The 20499-nt window shown below is 39.3% G+C and overlaps 1 protein-coding gene across 1 annotated transcript in view; it reads right to left on the bottom strand.

The window, feature by feature from the left end:
* The window catches only part of ASXL3 (ASXL transcriptional regulator 3), a 125562-nt gene extending 120775 nt beyond the window's left edge, over nucleotides 1–4787 (bottom strand). The window contains exon 1 of the mRNA XM_079302949.1: nucleotides 4475–4787. Within this exon, the coding sequence (XP_079159075.1) occupies nucleotides 4475–4528 (54 nt within the window). The 5' untranslated portion in view covers nucleotides 4529–4787. The remainder of the gene's footprint in view (nucleotides 1–4474) is intronic.
* Nucleotides 4788–20499: the final 15712 nt, after the last annotated feature.

Genomic DNA, 20499 nt, shown 5'->3' with positions numbered 1-20499 from the left:
CAGAACAAAATTTGGAGAAGAGCAAAAATACTAGAGATGCACTCCAGCACACAAATAACCAAACAAGAACTACTGTTCTCATTCTTGGGATTTTTTTCTAGTTTATTGACAGCCTGTGGCAGAGACTTAACTAAATTTCAAAATACCACTTACAGGAAAGGACAATAAGGGCAAGCTATATTTTAAAAATATTTTTTTATTAATAACTATAAACTATCACTCTTCATAGGCACATGGTCTGTGCTTCTGAGCTCTGCAATCCCAAAGTGACCAGTCTCCACTCATTCTATTCAGGCCTTTGGCTCAAAGTTCTACAAATAACAACAGATTGTGTCTAGAAGTCAAATGATAAAAATTGGATCACTGCTGCCTACTTAGAATTGTCATCAGTTCTTATGTAGCAGAATATCCTGGGGCATGTTTTGTTCTCAGTATTTTTCATTTCAATAGTTTTTATGCAGAATTTTACGACATTAAATTTTTAAGAGGCAGAATTCACTGTTTCAGGACTTCCAGCAACAGCCTCAGAATCCTTGTGAAGGCAAACAGATTGAAGATTTTTCAGCTGAAAGGAATCGCTACAAATTGCTTTAACTACTCGAGTGTTTAACTTTTCCATACAATTTTAATGAGTTCCATGTATGATCAGAAAACAACAATAAGGCTACATCAAATGAGGATCAACTAAGAGACAAAGGAAAGAGATGTTTCTCCTTCCTTGAAAGGTTTCCTTTTGTTCTCATTCTTTTAAGTGGTCTGTCTTAGTCTATCAGACACAAAAAGCAGAAAACTGGCATGGAGATAATGCCCAGGTCATACATAAGCACTGCTGTAGTCTGCTGCAAAGTACAAAGTGAGTTGACACATCGGGTCTACATAAAAGACATGCCCTTTGGCAGGTTGTAAAGACAAGTTGCAATTTTGTCCATAAAAATGTGTGTTCTACAAAATGGGCTCTGTAACATGAACTGTTAGTGGTATGCCACCATTCCATTGATCCTGCACATGCGTTCATTTCTCAGGAATGCTTGTAAGCTGGGCTCTGCCTTGCCCTAAGATAAGCAGACTCGCATGAAGAAAAAAGCAGCATGTCACAGACAGAAAGATTCGACTCTCTGCAGGAGACTTCTTCCATAAAACACAAGTTCTGATAGAGGGTACACCAGTGGCTCCTGCTTTATTGCCTGTATCACAAACATGGTATTTACAGTAAGAGATTAATATAATGGGAGACCTTTCCTGCTTATGTTTCAAAAATTAAGAGAACAGCTTGAAAAAACACTGCATTGCGGGAGGTTTTCAAAGATCCCTTAATCAAATACTGAAAATGAGTAAATGCAACACTGACAGTTAATCTGGAGTCTCAGCACTTACACATTACAATGTGTTTTAAGACTGCCATGTAATACATTTTTTCTGGAGTACTTCTGCTTTTTTCATTGTGAATATGGAAAACGGAGAGCTGTGAAACAATTCCAGGCTCAAGTCCAGTTTTTGTGCTCCTTTTTGTCCATAACTATTATATGGTACATTATGAGTTTCAATATAGATTGAATGCAGAGACATGACCATATCAATTTCTGTCATAATTACTGTGAGAGAAGTAGTAACAGAGAATGAATGAGACAAAAGTGTAGCCACAGAAGGAAGATGATTTTACGACTGTGAAACAGAACTACTACAGAGACGCTGTTGCTATCATAACTACCTCTCCCACAGATTTCCTGAACAGCTTTGAGTAAGGTACTTAATCTTTCCATGTCTCAACTCTGCATGGGTAAAGCAGAGGTCAAAATACTTAACCTCGTAGGCATGTTGCAAGTATAGAAACATTTGCATTTGGGAAGCTACTGTGCACTGCTAATAATAGCTGTATATGCAAAACTGAAACATAAATTAAAAATCTGCTTCAGCACTGTTTGAAAGGTGCATGAAAAAATAAGTACGGCATCTCATAACAAAGAAAACATAATTACAATTCTGCAGCTCTAATGAGTGAACTTATAATGTTGGGAAACCAGCACACAAGTACATCATTTAAAGTGTACATTGTAATATATGTATATGAACAACAGAGTGATAAAGCAATGCCAGCAATCTCTATCATTTAATACTTTATAGCACTTCACTTTGAAAGCCTAATATTGTTGCAATGTAAGGACTTTTATATAAAATCTACAACATAAATGTCCATACAGTTCTCCTCTATGCATTAATTCACCCTCTTTTTCCTAAAAATAATTCAGCAATACACAATTTTACAACATATTGATCTAGGTAAGTCGTGAGTCGTTTTTTGTGAGTAGGTATCAATCACTTCATTGTTTACTTGTCTGTGGAAAGAAATTGATTTAATCAAACCTTGCAGTAATACATTATTGATGTAGTCCAAGAAAACAAAGTCATAATGAACCATCAGGGTCCTAACATAAAACACTGTAAGGAGCAGCAATTTCAGCTTCAATCTTTCATTGCGATTTGCAAGAATATGTGACTATATACAAGTAGCAAAGTCCAGTGCAAGACTGTAGTTGGTCTGAGCAGCAGCACATGTCATTCACATAACAAACTTGGGACAAGCTCTGCAGAACTTGGCAGCCCCAGGAGGCTGGACAAAACCACACTGTGGACCTTGTGCATCACCATTTATATACAGCAGAGTATCATCTTACATGCTACTTGATTTTAGCAAATCATTACTCTTCTGGGGGGAAACATGAAGCAATAGGACATAATGAAAATAAGACTCTCAGCCCTTCTCCACAGAAGTGGCTCAGCCTTTGTTCTCCAGAGGCTTTAAACTTTTCCGTGTATTAGACCACATGGGAACAGCGATTTTACTCCATACACAATAAATTCCTTCATGCACATTTGTCAAACAAAATACAGCTTACAATGGCAACTGCAGCAGCAGCTTGAAAGGGTAAAGCTACGATAGCAATTTGATGTATGCTATAGACTTTTGAATGCCCGTTCATCAGCTTAGAGCACGGAGAAACAAGTACCGTAGCAACATCTGCTGCCAAAACTACTTTGGCAAAGGTGAGCGAGTATTTTACTGCAGCAAAACTTCTGTTACAATCGCGAGAAATCAGAGAGTACAGTAGCGACACCATATCAGAACGTCTTCACTAATGCTGCATTATTACAAAATGTTGGGGGATGTATAACGAGCCACATCAGAATTTAGCACTGCCCAAGCCTACGAGAGCACCTCGATACAGCTTACAGAGACATCTATAGGTAGTGTCTGTCTAATACCTTGTAATTACTTACGTAGGAGAGAGAGGCTGAACTTCCTATCTAGGAATTCGTATAATGAGGTGGAAACATTGTTACAAGGAAAGTGCTTCACAAATACACTAAACAAATATTAGTAACAAGATAGCATTAACCACCACAAGAAACAGATGCAACACTAATAATGGCATGTTACTTAAACAATTCAGTCTGCATGGGAGATGAATAAAAGATAAAGTTCGCGTAGATACAAAAAAGCAACGTAGCCGGCAGCCTATATTTCCAGCTTTGTCATCTTTCTACGCACTCGGCTGGAGCTGAACCAGACCCAACTTTGCAGAAGACACGCATACGGACGTGTACAACCATACGTGCTGTACCGTGCGTAACTATTCGTTGTAAAATTCCTCGAATAGAGAGAACCCAGACGTACTCCGAAACGGGAAAACAACATAAACAATGTACTCTGTTACACTTAGCAAACAGTAATACGGAATCATGAGAACAGATACAGTAGGGTAAGGGAGACAGTTTCTTAATGAAGTGGGAATGGACCGGGTCCCCAGAACCACGGAGCCTTTCCAGAAGCGGGTTATACTGCCCTGGACATTGCCCAGCTCCGTGGTGGAAGTAAAGAGGGTGAAGCGAAATCCCGGGTCAGAGTTGTCTCTAACGCCCCTCACCCCTGTCCTGTCCCCGCTAAAGAGATGGAAAGGCAAATCCCGGCTATTTCACTTTTCTCTAGTAAAAGGAGGGATTGTCTCGGGATATCTGATGCACGAACTTCGCAGAGACAGACACGATCCTAGGATATTTACACACATGCAGAAAGAAGAAAAGAATAGAGGCATTTCCTCACGCACACACCGCGGAAGGGACGTAGGTATCTCTCCTCTCCCGGCAGGCGTGGACGGGCGGCAGAGCCGCGGGCTGCCGGACGGCCAGCCCGGCTCCGCACCCGCGCCTCCCGGCGCTCCCGCACGGGCGCTCCCGCGCTACTCCCGCTCCCTCGCACACACGCCCCGGCTCTCTCGCACTCGCACACTCTTTCCCCCAGACTCGCTCACACGCTCCCGCTGTGTCTCTCCCCCTCCCGTCCCGCCTCACAGTGGCCCCGACCGCCGGCAACAAAGCGGCGGGCGGGCGGGCGGGCAGCGCGCCGGGCTGGCGGCGGCGGGACGCGCTCGCCCCGCACACACACACACAATGCTGCCGCTGCCACCGCGGCACCTACCAGGCGGGCAGCCTCGGCCCAGGTGCGGTCCTTCTTCTTCCTCTTGTCTTTCATGTTTGCATCTCATTGAGGTGGTTCGGGGGGGGGAGCGGGGGGAGGGCGGACCGGGAGTGGGGGGGGGGCCCGGAGGGGTTCCGCACGGACAATGATACGGTGACACCGAGCCGCGGAGCCCCCGGGGCGGGAGGGGCGGGGGCGGAGGAGGAGAAGGAGGAGGAGGAGGGTGGGGGCAGAGGCTCCCCGCGGCGGCGGCACAGCTGTGACAGCTTGAGGGATGCTCCGCCGCGCTCACAACAATGCGCTGTGACGTCACGCGGGGGAACCGCGCCCGCGCCCAACATCCCCACGGCGGCGGCGGCGGCGGCGGCGCCCCCCGCCCCAGAGCGCGCCCGCCCCCCAAGCCTCGCGAGAGCGGGGCCGCGGGCCGGGGGCGGCGGCGAGGGGAGCGGGATGGCGGGCCGGCCGGCGCCGCCGCACTACAACTCCCGTGCTGCTCCGCGCGGCTCCCCGGGGACGCGGCGCTGGGGGCGCTGCCGGGGCGGGGGCGGCGGTCGGAGGTGGCGGCGAGGGCGGCCCCCTCGGCCCCTTCTCCTCCCTCTCCGCCCTCCGCCCTCTGCCCGCTTCGCGCCGCGCTCCGTGAAGCCGGCGCGGCACGCCGCCCGGCCCTCCCCCGCAGTGCTCGCTTCTCTTACTTACGGCTGGGGCAGCCCCCCGGGCCGGCCGTGCCCCGCGCCCTCCTGGCTTCGGCCGGAGCCGCTGCGGGATTGCCGAGCCGCCGGCAGCGCCGGGCGGGCCGGGGCGGGCGCGCAGGGACCCCGCGGTGGCGATTCAGCTCCTTTTCTTGTCGGAACAGGAAAGAACATCTTGTTCCAGTGTGTAAACAAAGGGAGTTGATGTGCTGCGCTCGTAAAACCGCCGAAGGAGGTTTTCTTTAATTGGATGACCCAGGATTAAGATATCCGCGAAATGCGTAGCGAAGGGACTTGGCACACCTTCCTGAGTTACAGGATATTGTTATGTGGGGTTTTTTCACCCCGTGTTTCCTCCCTTCGCCCAGATATTAGACTGCATTAGGAATATTACCGGAATACATTAGGTACTTTTTGTTCGGATTGAAACGAGTTAGAAATTATCTAGGGTTTTCCGTATCCATCTATTCAGTGCCTGCTCCCCCTCCTTTGTCCTCTCAGCAGCACCCGTGTTACGCCTTGCTTTATTCCTTCGGTAACATTAAACCTTATTCCTCCGCAAATACACGGTTTGGTTGGGGGGAAAAGAATCACGCCCAACTACCACAATGCTTAGCCTGTTTTATTAAGAAAAGACCAGGGCAGCCCTGAGGAGCTTCAGCCCCTCAAGGAAACAAGAACCTGATAGCATCCCCCAAAGACCCTGACTGAGCACTCACATAGTCCGGTGTTTCGGCTCTTCCTCTTCATACTTACATTTTATTGGGAAATAATGGAAGATAGCACCTTTCCAGATTTCATTATTCACTCCCACCTCTATAAAAATTATAAATATGAGCAAAACAAATTTCTATTACAACAGCTGCTTCTAAATTTAGTTTTGATTCCAGATTGTATAGTATTAAGCAGACGATTCGAGTATGCCTCAGAAACGTTCTTGAGAAAAATGTTGCAACTGCAATGTTTCAGGTTTGACAGTGAGGTTGTGCAAAAATTTTTATAGTCAGCCAGTTGGCGAAACAGGTGCATATTCCTTTGTTATTTACTGAATGCTGCCTTTGTCACCTTAGTAACATTTAGAAAGAAAATGCTAGCTGTTACTATCACTTCTGTATGTTTTGTGGGTTTACTTCATTTTCACCTTTTTATGTCTCTGTCCTACTTCAGTTTTTTTTTAACTTTGCATTTCCTCACCTTCAGTTACTTTGTGTTCCAAATCATTCAGGTTTTATTCGTGCAAAGCCATGCTAAAAGCCTAAGTCTGTAGTAATTGAGTACTTCATTACAACTGCCTTTGAAATACCTTCACTGTTCTCAGTATTGAAAATACAACAAAATAAAAAAAATGTAGGGACATTTATCAGTCATTGCTGTCATAACTGGCTGTTGGAAGACAGAAATAAATATTCTGCATTTGTTCCTATCTCTTCATAGGTAGCTGCTTCACATATGTAGCATGAATGTTTGTTACAAGACCTCTGATGTTGCAGTGGTGGTGTTGGACAGAAAAAAACATTTGTAAGGAAAAGAAGTTCAGTGAGCCCCTAAAGTTAATCTGACTTTGTGGATTTTTTGGTTGATTTGGTTGCTTTCTAATATTGTCTGCTGCAGTCAAGATTAGACTTCCTTTTGGTATTTCATGGACCCGGAGTAATCTTTTTGGTTCTATGTCCTTTCTATTACAATGGTTAAATGGCAATGTCATGCTGTCATTTAACTTATTTGCATCATTCTTACACAGTCCAGATGCTCCTAAATCACAGAATGGTTTGGATTGGAAGGGCCCTATGGATCATCTAACTCCAGCTACTCTGCCGTGAGCCATAGACCAGGTTGCTCAATGCCCCATCCAACCTGGCCTTGAAAGCTCCTCCTGTTGTTCACATGAAAATGGTTGGGAATCATATAGTGACAGTGGTGCTGCCTTTGTTGGAGAAAGAAAGCCTGTTATGCTGTTTGCTGTATTGGAGGACCCACTGGAGAATACCCACCAGAGCAGAGAGGTGGGGGGAACTGTCTATGTTTCATGATGGGGAAAAAAAAAATGTAAACTGTACTCCTGAAATAGATTTTTTTTTTTCTGCAATAGATGTTGTAGCTGAATCCAATAAAGTTTCCCAGCATACACAGAAACCAAGTGCCTCAACAGAACAATACACTTCTGCTTTAAGGGAGTTAAAAATCATGTGTAAGTCTAGAGAAGCACAGCAGAAAAACGTCAAGTTCATCTTATGGAAGAAAGCATTTGCTATTGATTATAGCTACTATTTACTGCATGAATTGGACCTGACACTACAGGAGATCATAACTGTTGCTTCTCTAATTGAATTGGCAACAGAAAAATTGAGAAATGGTGAACTGCCTTCAAACTACAATCATTGCAATTATGGCTAAAAGCTCAGCACGTATAATATGCTTGAGTGTATATATATGTGTGTGTGTGTGTGTGTGCGCGTGTAAGTAAATATTTACAGCATTTTGTAAACCAGGTTGGATACCCTGCAAATACTGCAGAAAGATGTTGCAGTAAAATACATAATTAATTTTTACCTAAGCAATATTTATGTGATGCTACACTACCAGATGTTGCTGTTCTGACCATGGATGGAATTTATTTATTATGGATTTATTTGTGTCTAGTTACATTTTCTTGCACCCATAGAGTGGTCAAATGATGCTAAAATAACATTGGAGGCTGTTTTCTGAGCTTCAGTACCCAGTGAATGCATTTACATGAACTGCTATAGAAGTTTTAGACTTGACATTATTTAGTAAGCCACCTGAAGAACATTATTCTTGTTTCCTGCATAGAAAAATTACTTTTGATGTCTACTGCCAATTTTTATTCTTGTGTACAGTAATACTTCTGTTAAGCAGAAATCTGTGACCTCCACTTCTTATGCAAGTGTTTATATATATATAAATATGCAGTACTTCAATACAGGAAAACACTGTTTCAATACAAATTTCAGTTTCAGCTCTTACAAAAGAGCTAGTATCAGCTGTTACATGAAAATGCCATATGTGTGCAGAATGATTTATTCACAGCATGACAATTCAATCTAATGTGCCACTTCTACAATGGAAATTATATCCTCTACAATTCAACAAGAGATGCTGAGTTACAAGATAATTAAGAAAATATCCCAGAAGATGCTAATGGAGTCGCTGCATTTCCTAAATTAGTGTTAGCACAGTGGTGACAAAAAGCAAACCAGAAAATTTGGGTTTGTGTGGACTTAAAGGAAACTAAAGTCATTGGGATTGACAACTGGCAGTTAACCATTACAGATCCTGGTGTCATAGTCGTAGAGTGTGTTTTATACTGTTGATTAAATAAAAGCCTATTTCCAAATATCCAGACAGTTTGAGCTTCACAGCATTTATTACACTTAATGGAACCTTTTTAATCCTATGCCATATGGACCTGTATCAACATCCCAAGTTTTTCAAATATGTTGCTAAGTCATAATAACAAGCTCAGAATCTAGTATTATCAGGATGATGTTACTGTATTTGGAAAGCCTCCTGAAGTTAATGAAAAAACCCAGATCCTATAGGCTGTACTTGACACAGGAGGGTGAAAAGTAAATTTTGCAAAATGCTAACTGATATACACAGAGTATTGTTTTCTTGAACATGCCATCTCTTCCTTGAGATTGGTAGAGGTCATAGAATATGTGGAAGAGCTCACTCTTCCCACTTCCCATCCACAAAAAAATCACAACCATATTTTTCCAGTTCCCAAATCAAGGTGTAAATTATTTAGTTACACCTAAATTAAGTACATTTATTCCTAACTGTGCAGAACTATTAATGGCAGTGCACTGTAAAATCTAAATTTACCTGAGACCTAACTCACCATAGCAAATTTTCAGATAATGAAAGATTTGACTGTAAATATTGAGAATTTATTTTGTTGGCTTTAGAGTCACCATAATTGTCATTACTTTTGTCTCAGAGTAGGAATGGCCAAGTACTGTAAATGTAGGGTTATTTCCTTTTCTCCCTCCTATAGCTCTCCAGCAGGCAGATAAACACTCAAGTCTTTTTTATGGTGCTGCAGCTGATCTAATAATCATGTTTGCAGCTAAGCTGTGGTCCACTTTGCCCTCCCAACATGTGAGAAGTGATTAACCCAGGACAGAGAGCTTCCCAAGCAGTCACCTTCCAAACTACAACCAGGCAGCACTTCCCTTGGCCATGCTGGCCATCATTTCTTGTAGTACAGATATGGAACCACCCTTTCCCAAATCCATAGGGACAATTCCTAAGAGAAGGCCGTTGTCTTTGAACAATGAACAGTTTACAAGTTGCCATAAAAATGTTGGAAGGAAAACGTTTCTTTGTACATACACAACAGAAGAGTAGAGAACCTGCCTCTGAGGCATTGCACTCCAACTGCATATAGATCACACCTCCTGGCAGTTCTGTAAACCTCAGAGGAGCAGGAAATGTCTGCAGATGGCTCACAAGATTACTTTCATTTTTATATGATGTAGTTTAGTCAAATCAAAACCAGAGTAGCTGATAGTTTATCTCATCTGCTCTTTTTTAGATGCTTATCCAGTTGATTATATGGAAGTTCCTGCATGGATTATAAATATGCAATTACAAGAGAAAAAAATTAAAACTGTTTGCTTGTAGTGTCTGATTTAACAGAAATTACATATCTTCCTATCTAGAAGGAAATTCCAGAATTCCAGATGTATGGATGCTATTCTAATACCATATGAATGGTATCACAGAATGAACTTCACCCACAAGATTGACACATGATAACTTCAAATTATATAGAATTTAAAAGAATTGTGAAGGGGTCCCAGAGGAATTACAGGCAAAATTTATACAGCATGCTCATGGTAAGTCTCAAGTTGTCACAACAAACCAATGATTGCAGGACAGGCACTGGTATCTAGAACCTGATATGAAGTATTAAAACTACTTATCAAAATTAAGACAAGTGACTCAAGCAGTACACTTACAGCCTAACCCTTGCAGTTTTTTTGTGAATGACTGATATCACAGTCAATTTTGGCAATCACATATTTTTTTGGCATTTATTCCAGCTATATAGCTATCTTTCTGTAATAGACAACCATAAAATGACCCAAAAGAGCATTTACATTGTGCGACAGCTACTGCTGGACTTGCTTTCTGATCTATTTTCACCCATAATTGGAAGCTGTAAGAATTAATATAATTTAACTTCTTACAATGAATAAATTTTTTTTTGAGAATATATAAAAAATTTCATCATCAGGTTATGGTAAAGCTCATGAGGAACTAGAATTTTAAAAGCGAATTCACAGATGACCTGAAAAAACCACAAAAAAAACCCCTAATTTAAACCAAACCAAACCAAAATAAAAAAGTAACAAGCAAACAAACATCCCCCCCAAATCAAACAAAAAATAAACAAAAAACCCCAAACCAGCTTCGAAGGCCTTCTCAATGTACTAATCACAAATTTAGGGAGTAACATGCCATGCATGTAATCACATAAATAATTTCCGAAACTTATGCCTGAAGACCTACACACATTGAACTGAATGTTGCTGTGTTGAGATTCAGATACAAAACACCAAGTCCAACATAATGAAAAGAAATAAAGATCATGGTTGTACTGCAGATATACAATTCAAATTCGTCTTTGTAAGTTTAAAAGCTTGTAAAAAGGCTGTGAAAGGAATCCTGTGAAAAGGGAATTCAGAATTTGTCTCTAGCTTGTTGGGGGAAAAGGACTACATACATATAAGCTATCTTTGGGATAAGTACACACCTGCTTGCACCTGCTTGCCAAGGGCAACTTGGAAATATTTTGAATTGTTTGTGCATAATGGATTGCTTTCCCTTGCCTTCTTTGCATTGCAAGATAAATGAACAACACAGTCTGCTCAGCCTTCTGCTACTTGCAGGTATCTACCTACACGCATCTGCAACTTTTAGACAGTAACAGAAATAGGAGAGAAATAAAATATTAGTTTATTAACACCAGAGACTTCTTAAGAAAGAGAATGGGGTTGATGCAGTGCTGGCAGAGGTCATTTCTCTGGTGCACTAATGTGAAAAAGCAACTTCGTTGTGGGGAATCCTTTTTTTGTGTTTAGTCGAAGCTCTTGCTGCATAAGTGATGGTGGGTTTTCTCTTTTGCTGCTCCTTTATGGCTGTGAAAAAACCATCAGCTACACCACATATCATATGATGCTTCAGCACAGATTGTTAACCAAATCTGGTCTAGATATATTATATTATATTTCTCTATTTGAGCTGTGCCGGTTCTGCAAGAAGAACATCTCTCCTGAAGTTAGCAGACAAATCTGTGAGTGCCTGTAACAAAGAAACAAAACATTGAGATGCTGGAGCATGTCCAGGGAAGGGCAACCAAATTTGTGAAGGATCTGGAGAGTAAGTCCTATGAGTAGTGGCTGAGGGACATGAGGATGTTTAACCTGGAGAAAAAGAAAGGAGGCTTGGAGAGCCGCTAAAAACTCTCTACAACCACCTGAAGGGAGATTGTAGCAGGGTGGGGGTTGTTCTCTTCTCCCAATCACCTCAAGACAAGAGGACATGGCCTCATGGTGGACAAGGGAGGGTTTAGGTTGGACATTAGGAAGAATTTCTTCATAGAAAGGGTTGGTAAGCATTGGCAAGTGTTGCTTAGAAAAGTGGTGAACTCACCGTTCGTGGCAGTGTTCAAGAAATGGCTGGACAAAGTACTCAGTGCTGTGGTTTAGCTGGCATGGTCATGTTTGGTCAAAGATCGTACTCGATTTTGAAAGTGTTTTCCTACCTTAGTGATTCTGTAATTCTGCTGGTTGAGACCCCAGCTCTGCAAGACACCCCATTCACACTAATACTTGCTGCTCAGTGCTGTTTTACATATTGTCTTATATTAGCTATTTAAGTGTCATATGATAGAAGCCAAATAATGACCCAATAACATAGTTATTAAAAGGACAATATTTTTCTTTATTAACCATAAAAAGGTGTGTGTTGTAATTTGCAGCAGAGATTGGTCCTTGGGAATGTGAATGTAATGTGGTAACCACATCAGATATTAGTTTGTAGGCATCATAACAGCAGAAGTATATACATATATATATATCTATATGTATAAGTTGAAGTTATGCACATTTGACTTATATAGTCTTTTAAAACTGTTAATAAATAATAAGTTTAAATATTCTATGAATATCACACAAGAACCCAAGACTTACAAACAGGCTAGTTTGAACTATGAAGTGAAAATTTTTAATGTCAGTTTTCAGTGCTTGGTTTCTTCAATCATCTTTCTGTTTTTGTTCTCAGCTACTCTCTGCTATATCTCAGAAAAACTTACACTTATGCTTAGAAAATTCTATTCCTTTGAGCCATCCATTTTCTATATTCCAGCCATACAACCCGAGATCACTTAGATATAAATAAAGAAAATCTGTATTTGATACCACCTTTTTCCTTTTGTAAGAAAAAATTTCCCACTATTGTTAAGAAGTAAAACTTTCATTTCTAATCATATATACAGTTCATCATGTTCATTATGAGCTACAAAATTAAATTAAAATATAATATCAATACTGAGCATATGATACATCACAGTTTAGTTGGCATGTATTTGCCCACTCAGTGATACTTCAGAGTTTAAAGGAGGCTGAGGTGAAGTCTGAATCCCTTTCTATTCCCAGGTCTATACCTTTTACAATTTAAAATATGTGAGTAGCCCACTGCAGTTCATGCAGCTAGCTGTGTTAAGGAAATATTGAAACATTAGTAGAACAGGCTCCCAGCATGACAGCATGTAATATGCACACTAGAAACTATTTGACTGGATTGCAGAGGGCACATGGAAGAGACACATACCTATGATATCTGTATCTGCTGTTTCTTTATAAATTCTTTAAAAATCAAAAGTGAGTGTAGCACTTTTCTACTATGCCTAGTAGATCTTGAACTAAGATATAGAGCTAACTTTTAGAAATTAATGTTTTAATTCTTCATTTTCCTGATTTTTTTAAAGCATCCTTTTAAATATGTGAGCTTAAGAAGTTAAGAAAGTTCATTTTAAGTAACCATTTAAAATTAATTAAACACAGACACAGATGATTTTGGATGTTCTAGAATTAACACCTATGGATGTTCACTATCATTACTGGACATTGACTGCATAACTGCACTGGCCTTTGTGAAGTGAAGACAGGAAACCCTGTCAACAAATTATGATAAGTTACTGGAAAGCTAATTTGGAAAATGTAAGGATTTGCATGGCAAATAACTTTTTAGAGCCTGAGGCTAGGGCAGGGGCAGGAAGTAAAGGTTAAAAGGTGGATTATAAGTGTGTGTGCAATTCATAATGAAGGTTTGTGGACTGTAAGCTTTTTAGATCAATCCCTTCAAATAGCTGCCTTTTGGCTTATACTATAAGGGGGAAAACCTGTAAGGAAGTTATTTGGTGAAATGAAAGAATCTAACACATATTTTTAACAGGAGAGTATAATTTCTGATAACTGCCTTTACAGCTGACTCGATTTCTCTACTCAATTTGCATTTAAGAGATGATTAAAATAACCTTATAATTTGCTGCATTCATCCTGCTACAACTTATGAAAAACGAAAGAAAATAGTTATGCATAATTACTGAAAGTGTTTGCAAAAGAATAATATTCTGCATGCATAGCATTTACCCTGCCTTTATAAATCCAGCCATTTGCATGCATCAAAAATAAGACTTTTTATAAAAAAGAAGTTGCCTTTATTTGATTTAAAAGATCTAAATTGGTTATTTATAAACAAGCAAGGAGTGCATTGCAAGCAGTTTTTCAGAGCATATGACAATGTTCTATATTAGTAAGCATTGTGAGAATAAAACATACTTGTGCCAGTCCAGTTATAATGATATTTTTGGTAGGTAAATTAGAACATTACAGCTGAGCAACAAAAGGTTTACTGTAACCTTCCTTATTCAACATATGCTAAATTCTTAGATGGAAATTTGCCATTGAGGAAGGGGCCAGCTCGCAGCCTATACATCATTTACATGATGCATGACAGTCTATGTTACCTATCATGCAGGAGCATACTACACTGAAAATGCCAAGATGTGTTTTTACCTTCCACGTGACAGAAATCACTGCTATTTTTCAGCTGATCAGTGCTCACTAAGCAGCCTAAGCATGAGTTCCAGACACATCCTATCCCAGGTCCATTTAACCTGTAAGTGAATGTGTCCTAGCAATTTCAAGGAAAAATTGTCCATTTTTACCTCTCCACATCAGGATTAGTCTAAGATGTATACAATGCTGTTCCTCTAATTAACTGTTTTGAGGACCAGCTCTGTAAACATTTACATGGAGGATTCATTTCATGCATCCATGAGGTGATCCTAAGAAATATTTCTCATGCTTGCAAGCCAAGAAAAGACTGAGATGGCTGAATTAGGCTGACACCAATGCCTTAATGCAAAGTCACAAACCCCAGTAATTTTGTCCTGTATTTTCTTTGCCTGGAAATGTCCAACATCCCATGGAGCCTCCCTGTTGAGCTGCCCATTCCATGCATGCTTTATACCATGCTGCTTCTGTGCATGACTTCTGTGAGCAGCAAGAAGGCACCTGAAACTCTACCTTGAAGGCAGCAAGCAGTGTGGGATGGGGCATCTGGTTACATTTAGTGATTTACTGAAAGAAAACAGTCTACTTGTGATCAAAGAATTTAGTAAGGCACCTAATACGCTGTCTCTGATTCTGAAAAATAGGAAGGTATTCTCTTATTTACTTACTTCAGTGCTGCAGTTATACTTTTTAAAAGAGTGAATAAGCTAACTAAAATATACAGATTTTCTTTCATAAGATCAAGTTTCACATAAAATTACTCTAGCTTTGCTTTTGTGGTTATCCATACATTATTAAAACATTCTTTTCTTTTGGCATTTCTTCTGTGGGGAAGAGGTTGGAACAAGAGTTTCAGGTTCCAGAATAAATGGAGGATGGTTATTCTGGTCTCAACAAGCAAAACTGTGGTTGCTGTAGTCAGGACTGCGAACCAGATTTGGTTTAAAAAGTATCAAATGTGAAATCCTACCAGGCACAGAAGAAAGAAAATGTTCAAATTGAGATGGTGCACTATTGCAGAAATTCTACATTTGGATCCTGGCTCTGCTCTTTATTTGAATCCCTGGAAGTCAGTTGCTTTTTCTCTGACACAGTTCTCCAACTCAAACTAGAGATATTAATATTTAATTTTTTCCTCCATTTGTCTTCCTTGCTTATTCAAATTGAAAGCTTGTCTGAACAGGCACTGAAAATCTCTTGGTATGTATACATCATGGAATAAAGAAGAAACCTGATCTTGGTTTGGTCTCTCAGGCTACATATGAAGGAATTTATATATATATATATATATATATATTAAGGTAAGTTGTGTGATATATAAAAAATAAATTTTTCCAATGAAAAATTATTGCCTCAATTTTTTTTCCCTGCAGATTTCTAGGGACTGTCAATTGTTGAAATGTTGGATGGGAGCAGTCCAGTCTGTGGACTGAGGGGAAGAATATTGTCGGCTGGCCAGTAAGAGCAGCTTTCTGGATGTTTTGTGTAAATGGAACATCAGAAAGAAATGAATCAGCAATAATTTTATCAGACTGCAAAACTGAATGAATTTGGCCATTCTGAAGGCGTTTTCAGCACAGATGTTAACATAAGAATAAATTATTGTGTTTGTGGCTGTTTATAAATTCTAAGGATAATTCTCTTCCTCTGTTTATTTTTGAGTAAGAAATATTAATTGTATGCCTGGATTTTTTTTCCTAGTTATTCCATTTTCTGAAGAGTTTGAGACTCTGAGAATAATGAGATAAATTGTCATACCTGTGTTCACTTTCAAAGGGTTCCTTAAATTCAAATCTCCTCAGGTTTTGTAATTCCATTATTGAAAACCACTATACCAAACATTGCAAAACATTGTCAAAAGGATTAAATTCACTTGAAGTTGGTCTGGTTTAACTTGAAGAAAATTAATCTTCAAAAATTCCTCTTTACTGCTTAAAATATGAGCTACTGAAGAAAAAATCAGCCTTGGATTGTATACTTTCACTACCAGAAACTGTGGAGTCAACATGGTTTGCCTTACTTGTGTAATTTCCATGTCTTTGCTTTCCAATATTAAGGCTGCACAAGCTGTGGTAATGATTATGTCTACATTATTTTTATGTGATTCCAAAACTATTCCAACAATATTATTCCTGCTGTTTGTTTTGTCCTCAAGTAAATATATTCACTTTTGCTATGCAAAGAGATGTTGTTTTTTTTTTTTTATCAGCAGAGACCGTGAAAAGGTAAGAAACACTCTCCAGATTAAATATTTTTTGTGATCAAACAGAAAGGTGTTAAAATAATTATATGTAAAATGTAATGTATTGGCTCTTTTAGCTGCCATTCTTCCATTTTTTTTCCCAGATTGTTATTCTTTTAAAATGCAAAATCTCAGTATTCTTTGAACATTGGCAGTAATCTTCTACAGATGGAGATTTCAGGTTACAGAATATTATTCCATCTGGAACTTACAGGTTTTGACCTTTATTTCTAAATGCTAGATTTCAATGGCTTTATGGAGTTCAGTAATCCACAAAGTATATTTGTTCCATACAAAGAGTCTCAATGTGTCCCATAATTGGCTGATTAAAAATCTAAAAAGATTGAGATGTAGCTAGTTTGGATTTATGTACTTATGGTCTTTATATATTTGTGGTGCATTGACCCTGGCTGGGTGCCAGGTGCCCACCAAAGCTGCTCTATCCCTCACCTCCTCAGCCAAGGGAAGGAAAATATAACAAAAGGCTCCTGGCTTGTAAAAAGAACAGGGAGAGATCTCTCATCAGTTACTGTCACAGGCAAAACAGACTCAATTGAAGAAATGAGTTTAATTTATTAGTTATCAAATAGAGTAGGAAAACAAGAAATAAACCCAAATCTTAAAACACCATCTTATCGTTCCTCCCTTATCTGCAGGCTCAATTTCACTCATGATTTTCTTTACCTCCTTCCCTGCAGGGGCACAGGGGGAACAGGGAATGGGGGTACAGTCAGTTCATCACACGCTGTCTCTGCCACTCCTTCCCTCCTCACACTCTTCCTCTGCTCAAACAGGGATCCCTCCCATGGGGGACAATTCTTCTCCACAGGGGGTCAAGTCCTGCCAGTGAACCTGCTTCAGCATGGACCTCCCACAGGATCACAGCCTCCTTTGGGCATCCTCCTTGGGCTGCAGCTGATCTCTGCATCCCTGTGCTCCTCCCGGGGCTGCAGGTGATCTCTGCATCCCTGTGATCCCTCATGGGAGTCTCTGCATCCCTGTGCTCCTCCATTGGCTGCAGGTGATCTCTGCATCCCTGTGCTCCTCCAGGGGCTGCAGGGCCACAGCTGCCTCACCATGGGCTGCAGGGGAATCTCAGCTCTGGTGCCTGGAGCACCTCCTGTCCCTTCTTCTGCACTGACTCTGGTGTCTGCAGGGTTGTTGCTCTCACATATTCTCATCTCATGTCTCCCCCTGCAAGTGAACAGCTTTTTGCCCCCGTTCTTAGCTCTGGTATCCCTGAGGTGCTGTCACCATCACTGATGGATTTGGCCTTGGGACAGTGGGTCTGTCTTGGAGCTGGGTGGCATTGGCTCTCTAGGACATGGGGAATGCTTTTAGCAGCATCTCATAGAAACCATCCCTCCAGCCTCCTGCTACCAAAATCTGGCCACACAAACTCAATACAATGCTTCAAACAGTTTCCTTACATTTTGTTTGGAAACAGATACTTTGTTCTTCCAAATAAATAATTCAGAAAATGTACTACATTTTGTAACTTGGGAATGAAAGTCAATACTATTCATAGTGCTGTTGACATGCCTTCTAGTAATTTATGGAATAATTATGACCATATTTGGGATATATCTGTTCTCTACATTTTGATTTGTCCTCCTCCAATACATCTTGACAATGTTGTTGTAATTCATGTGTATTGTACAGACTGAATAAAGACAGGCAATTCGTTCCAGACAAATACATTAAAAATGTAAAACAGCTGTTTAGAGCTCACTTTCTCCATGAGACCTTTACAGTAGACATTTAGTTACTAATGAAGGAATTCTGCATTTCTACCCTTTGTTCTTAGTGTATGAGACCACAAATGATAATTTGTACTGAATCATTATTTAAATCTGTTTAAGCCTTTGAAGAATTCAGATGTTAAATGCATGAAGTGCTTTATTTTAGGAAGTGAGTGATAGGCAGCATTGTACATATATGGAATTAAATCTTCAATAGCTTAGCCAAATTTTATGCAAACATCTAGCCTTACCTCTTATAATTTTCTCAGATTTTAATTTTCTCAATTAAAAGACCTACACAATGATATAAATTTATTTCCCCTTTAGTGGTGATAATTCTACTTATGATTGTATTTTACAAGTGTTTTAATCTTTAAAAATGTCAGTCATGTTGAAAGAGACAAAGTATTTCAAAGAGCAACACAGACAACTTTCAACTGGCATTAGTGGAAATTTTAAAATGGGTCATTGGACTCAGGAGAATAAAATTGGTAGGAATGTTACCATTGACTTCATGAGATCAGGATTTTTTCCAGCCCCCACTACATAACCTGGGAACATTGATTTTACAATTTTTTTTTTTAAATTCATGTTTCCATAATGCATAGCTCATGGGCATCATTCTATAAGCCTTAGAATTTCCAAGGGTAGCAATATTAACAAGTAAAAAGCTCAACTAATACTTGTCAGCACATGTAACATTCTATAAACCTACATTCATGTATTTCATTATGATCTAAAAGCAGAGTTCCATCAGCAGGGACATGACTATTACCATCATGAAAACAACTAATTCTAAAAGTTTCATCAAAAACTAACAGATTTGTCATGTTGTCTGAACACAGTAACTGAAAATATAATTAAAATATCACTGTTGTTTTTATTGAGAGCAATCAACTTAATTAACAGACTCTCTTTTGTTTAAATTGACTATTTTCTTTAGGAGGCCATCAATAATTTATTTAAACTAATTCTTCATGAAAATTAAGTATTAATTATGAAATTACTGTTTCATAATGGTACCATAAAAGTGCAGATCATTTGCAGATAAAGATTGGTATTTTTGTTTTTGTGCACTACTCATTTTCTTTCATCATAAAGGAATACTGGCTTACCTTCAGTTATTGAAAAGAATATTCCAATAATTTTAGAATATTTTAAAACCTTGACTATTGTTAAAATGCATCTTGTCACAGTTATCTGGTTATTTACAGAATTAAGAGAATAATTAGTGTCTGATTTTGGTTAAAGCCTCTGCTCAGATAGAACATATATAAAAGAATGAGGGACTACTGTCATTGTTAATTACCGTTTGATAAATAAAACTCTTACTAAATCTGGCAGGATAGGGAATATAGGCTAATTTTATTATGAATATATAACATAATTATGTGTTAGAAATTGTTTCTATTTCTTTTTGTCCCTGGCTAGAACTTTTTCTTGTGGAAAACCATAGAAGAGACTCTGATTTGGGACAATGATCATTATTTAAATGTAACAGAAATATAGGCAGCACAGAAATGTATCTGTACTTCATGCATCAAATATAGAAATACATAAATTTCCTGTACCAGTGAATGTTTTAGATTACTTCCACATATATATAACAGCTCTAAAAATTAGCAGGGACAAGGTTACTAACAGCAGCCTTTTCAGAAACAAATTGAAGAACAAATATTACTAGTAAGTTGTGAGACCTACAAATGAAGATGTGATAGGTAATGCATTTCTTTCTGAATGCTCATGTAACCAGTAGAGCATTACTTTTGTGTAGATATTGTTTTTGTAGACTGTGGCAACATTACAGAAGAGCTGTTCAGAGAAATGAAAAGATAAATTTGGAATGGAACATTTTGAGGACTTAATATCATTTTAGCGTTGAAGCAAAGGACATCTATATCATCAACAGAATATAATTGACTTTATCAAAGGAAAATGTTTCAATTTGACTTGTATTTTTAAATGCCATTTTGCTGGAAATATGAACACTGCATTTATAGATTCTGATTTAAAGTGACATTCTTTCCCCTTCTTTTACTGTACCCAATTTACATTTTATTTGAAATGAAAATTTGAGATTCCAGCTGCATTTAGTTTCCCTTTTTATTTCAGATAACTTCTTCAACAGCCAAATACCTCTTCCCAAGACTCTACTGTGCTTGCTGTAGACTGAGCCTTCACAATGATTGAGTTCTCACTTGTGCTTTAACAAAGTAGTTAAAAATCCAGATAATAAAATAATGCA

The sequence above is a fragment of the Erithacus rubecula genome (assembly GCF_903797595.1).
Source record: "Erithacus rubecula genome assembly, chromosome: 3".
NCBI lineage: Eukaryota > Metazoa > Chordata > Aves > Passeriformes > Muscicapidae > Erithacus > Erithacus rubecula.
Note: the sequence above shows the minus strand (reverse complement) of the source record. Positions and strands in the feature narration are given on the sequence as shown.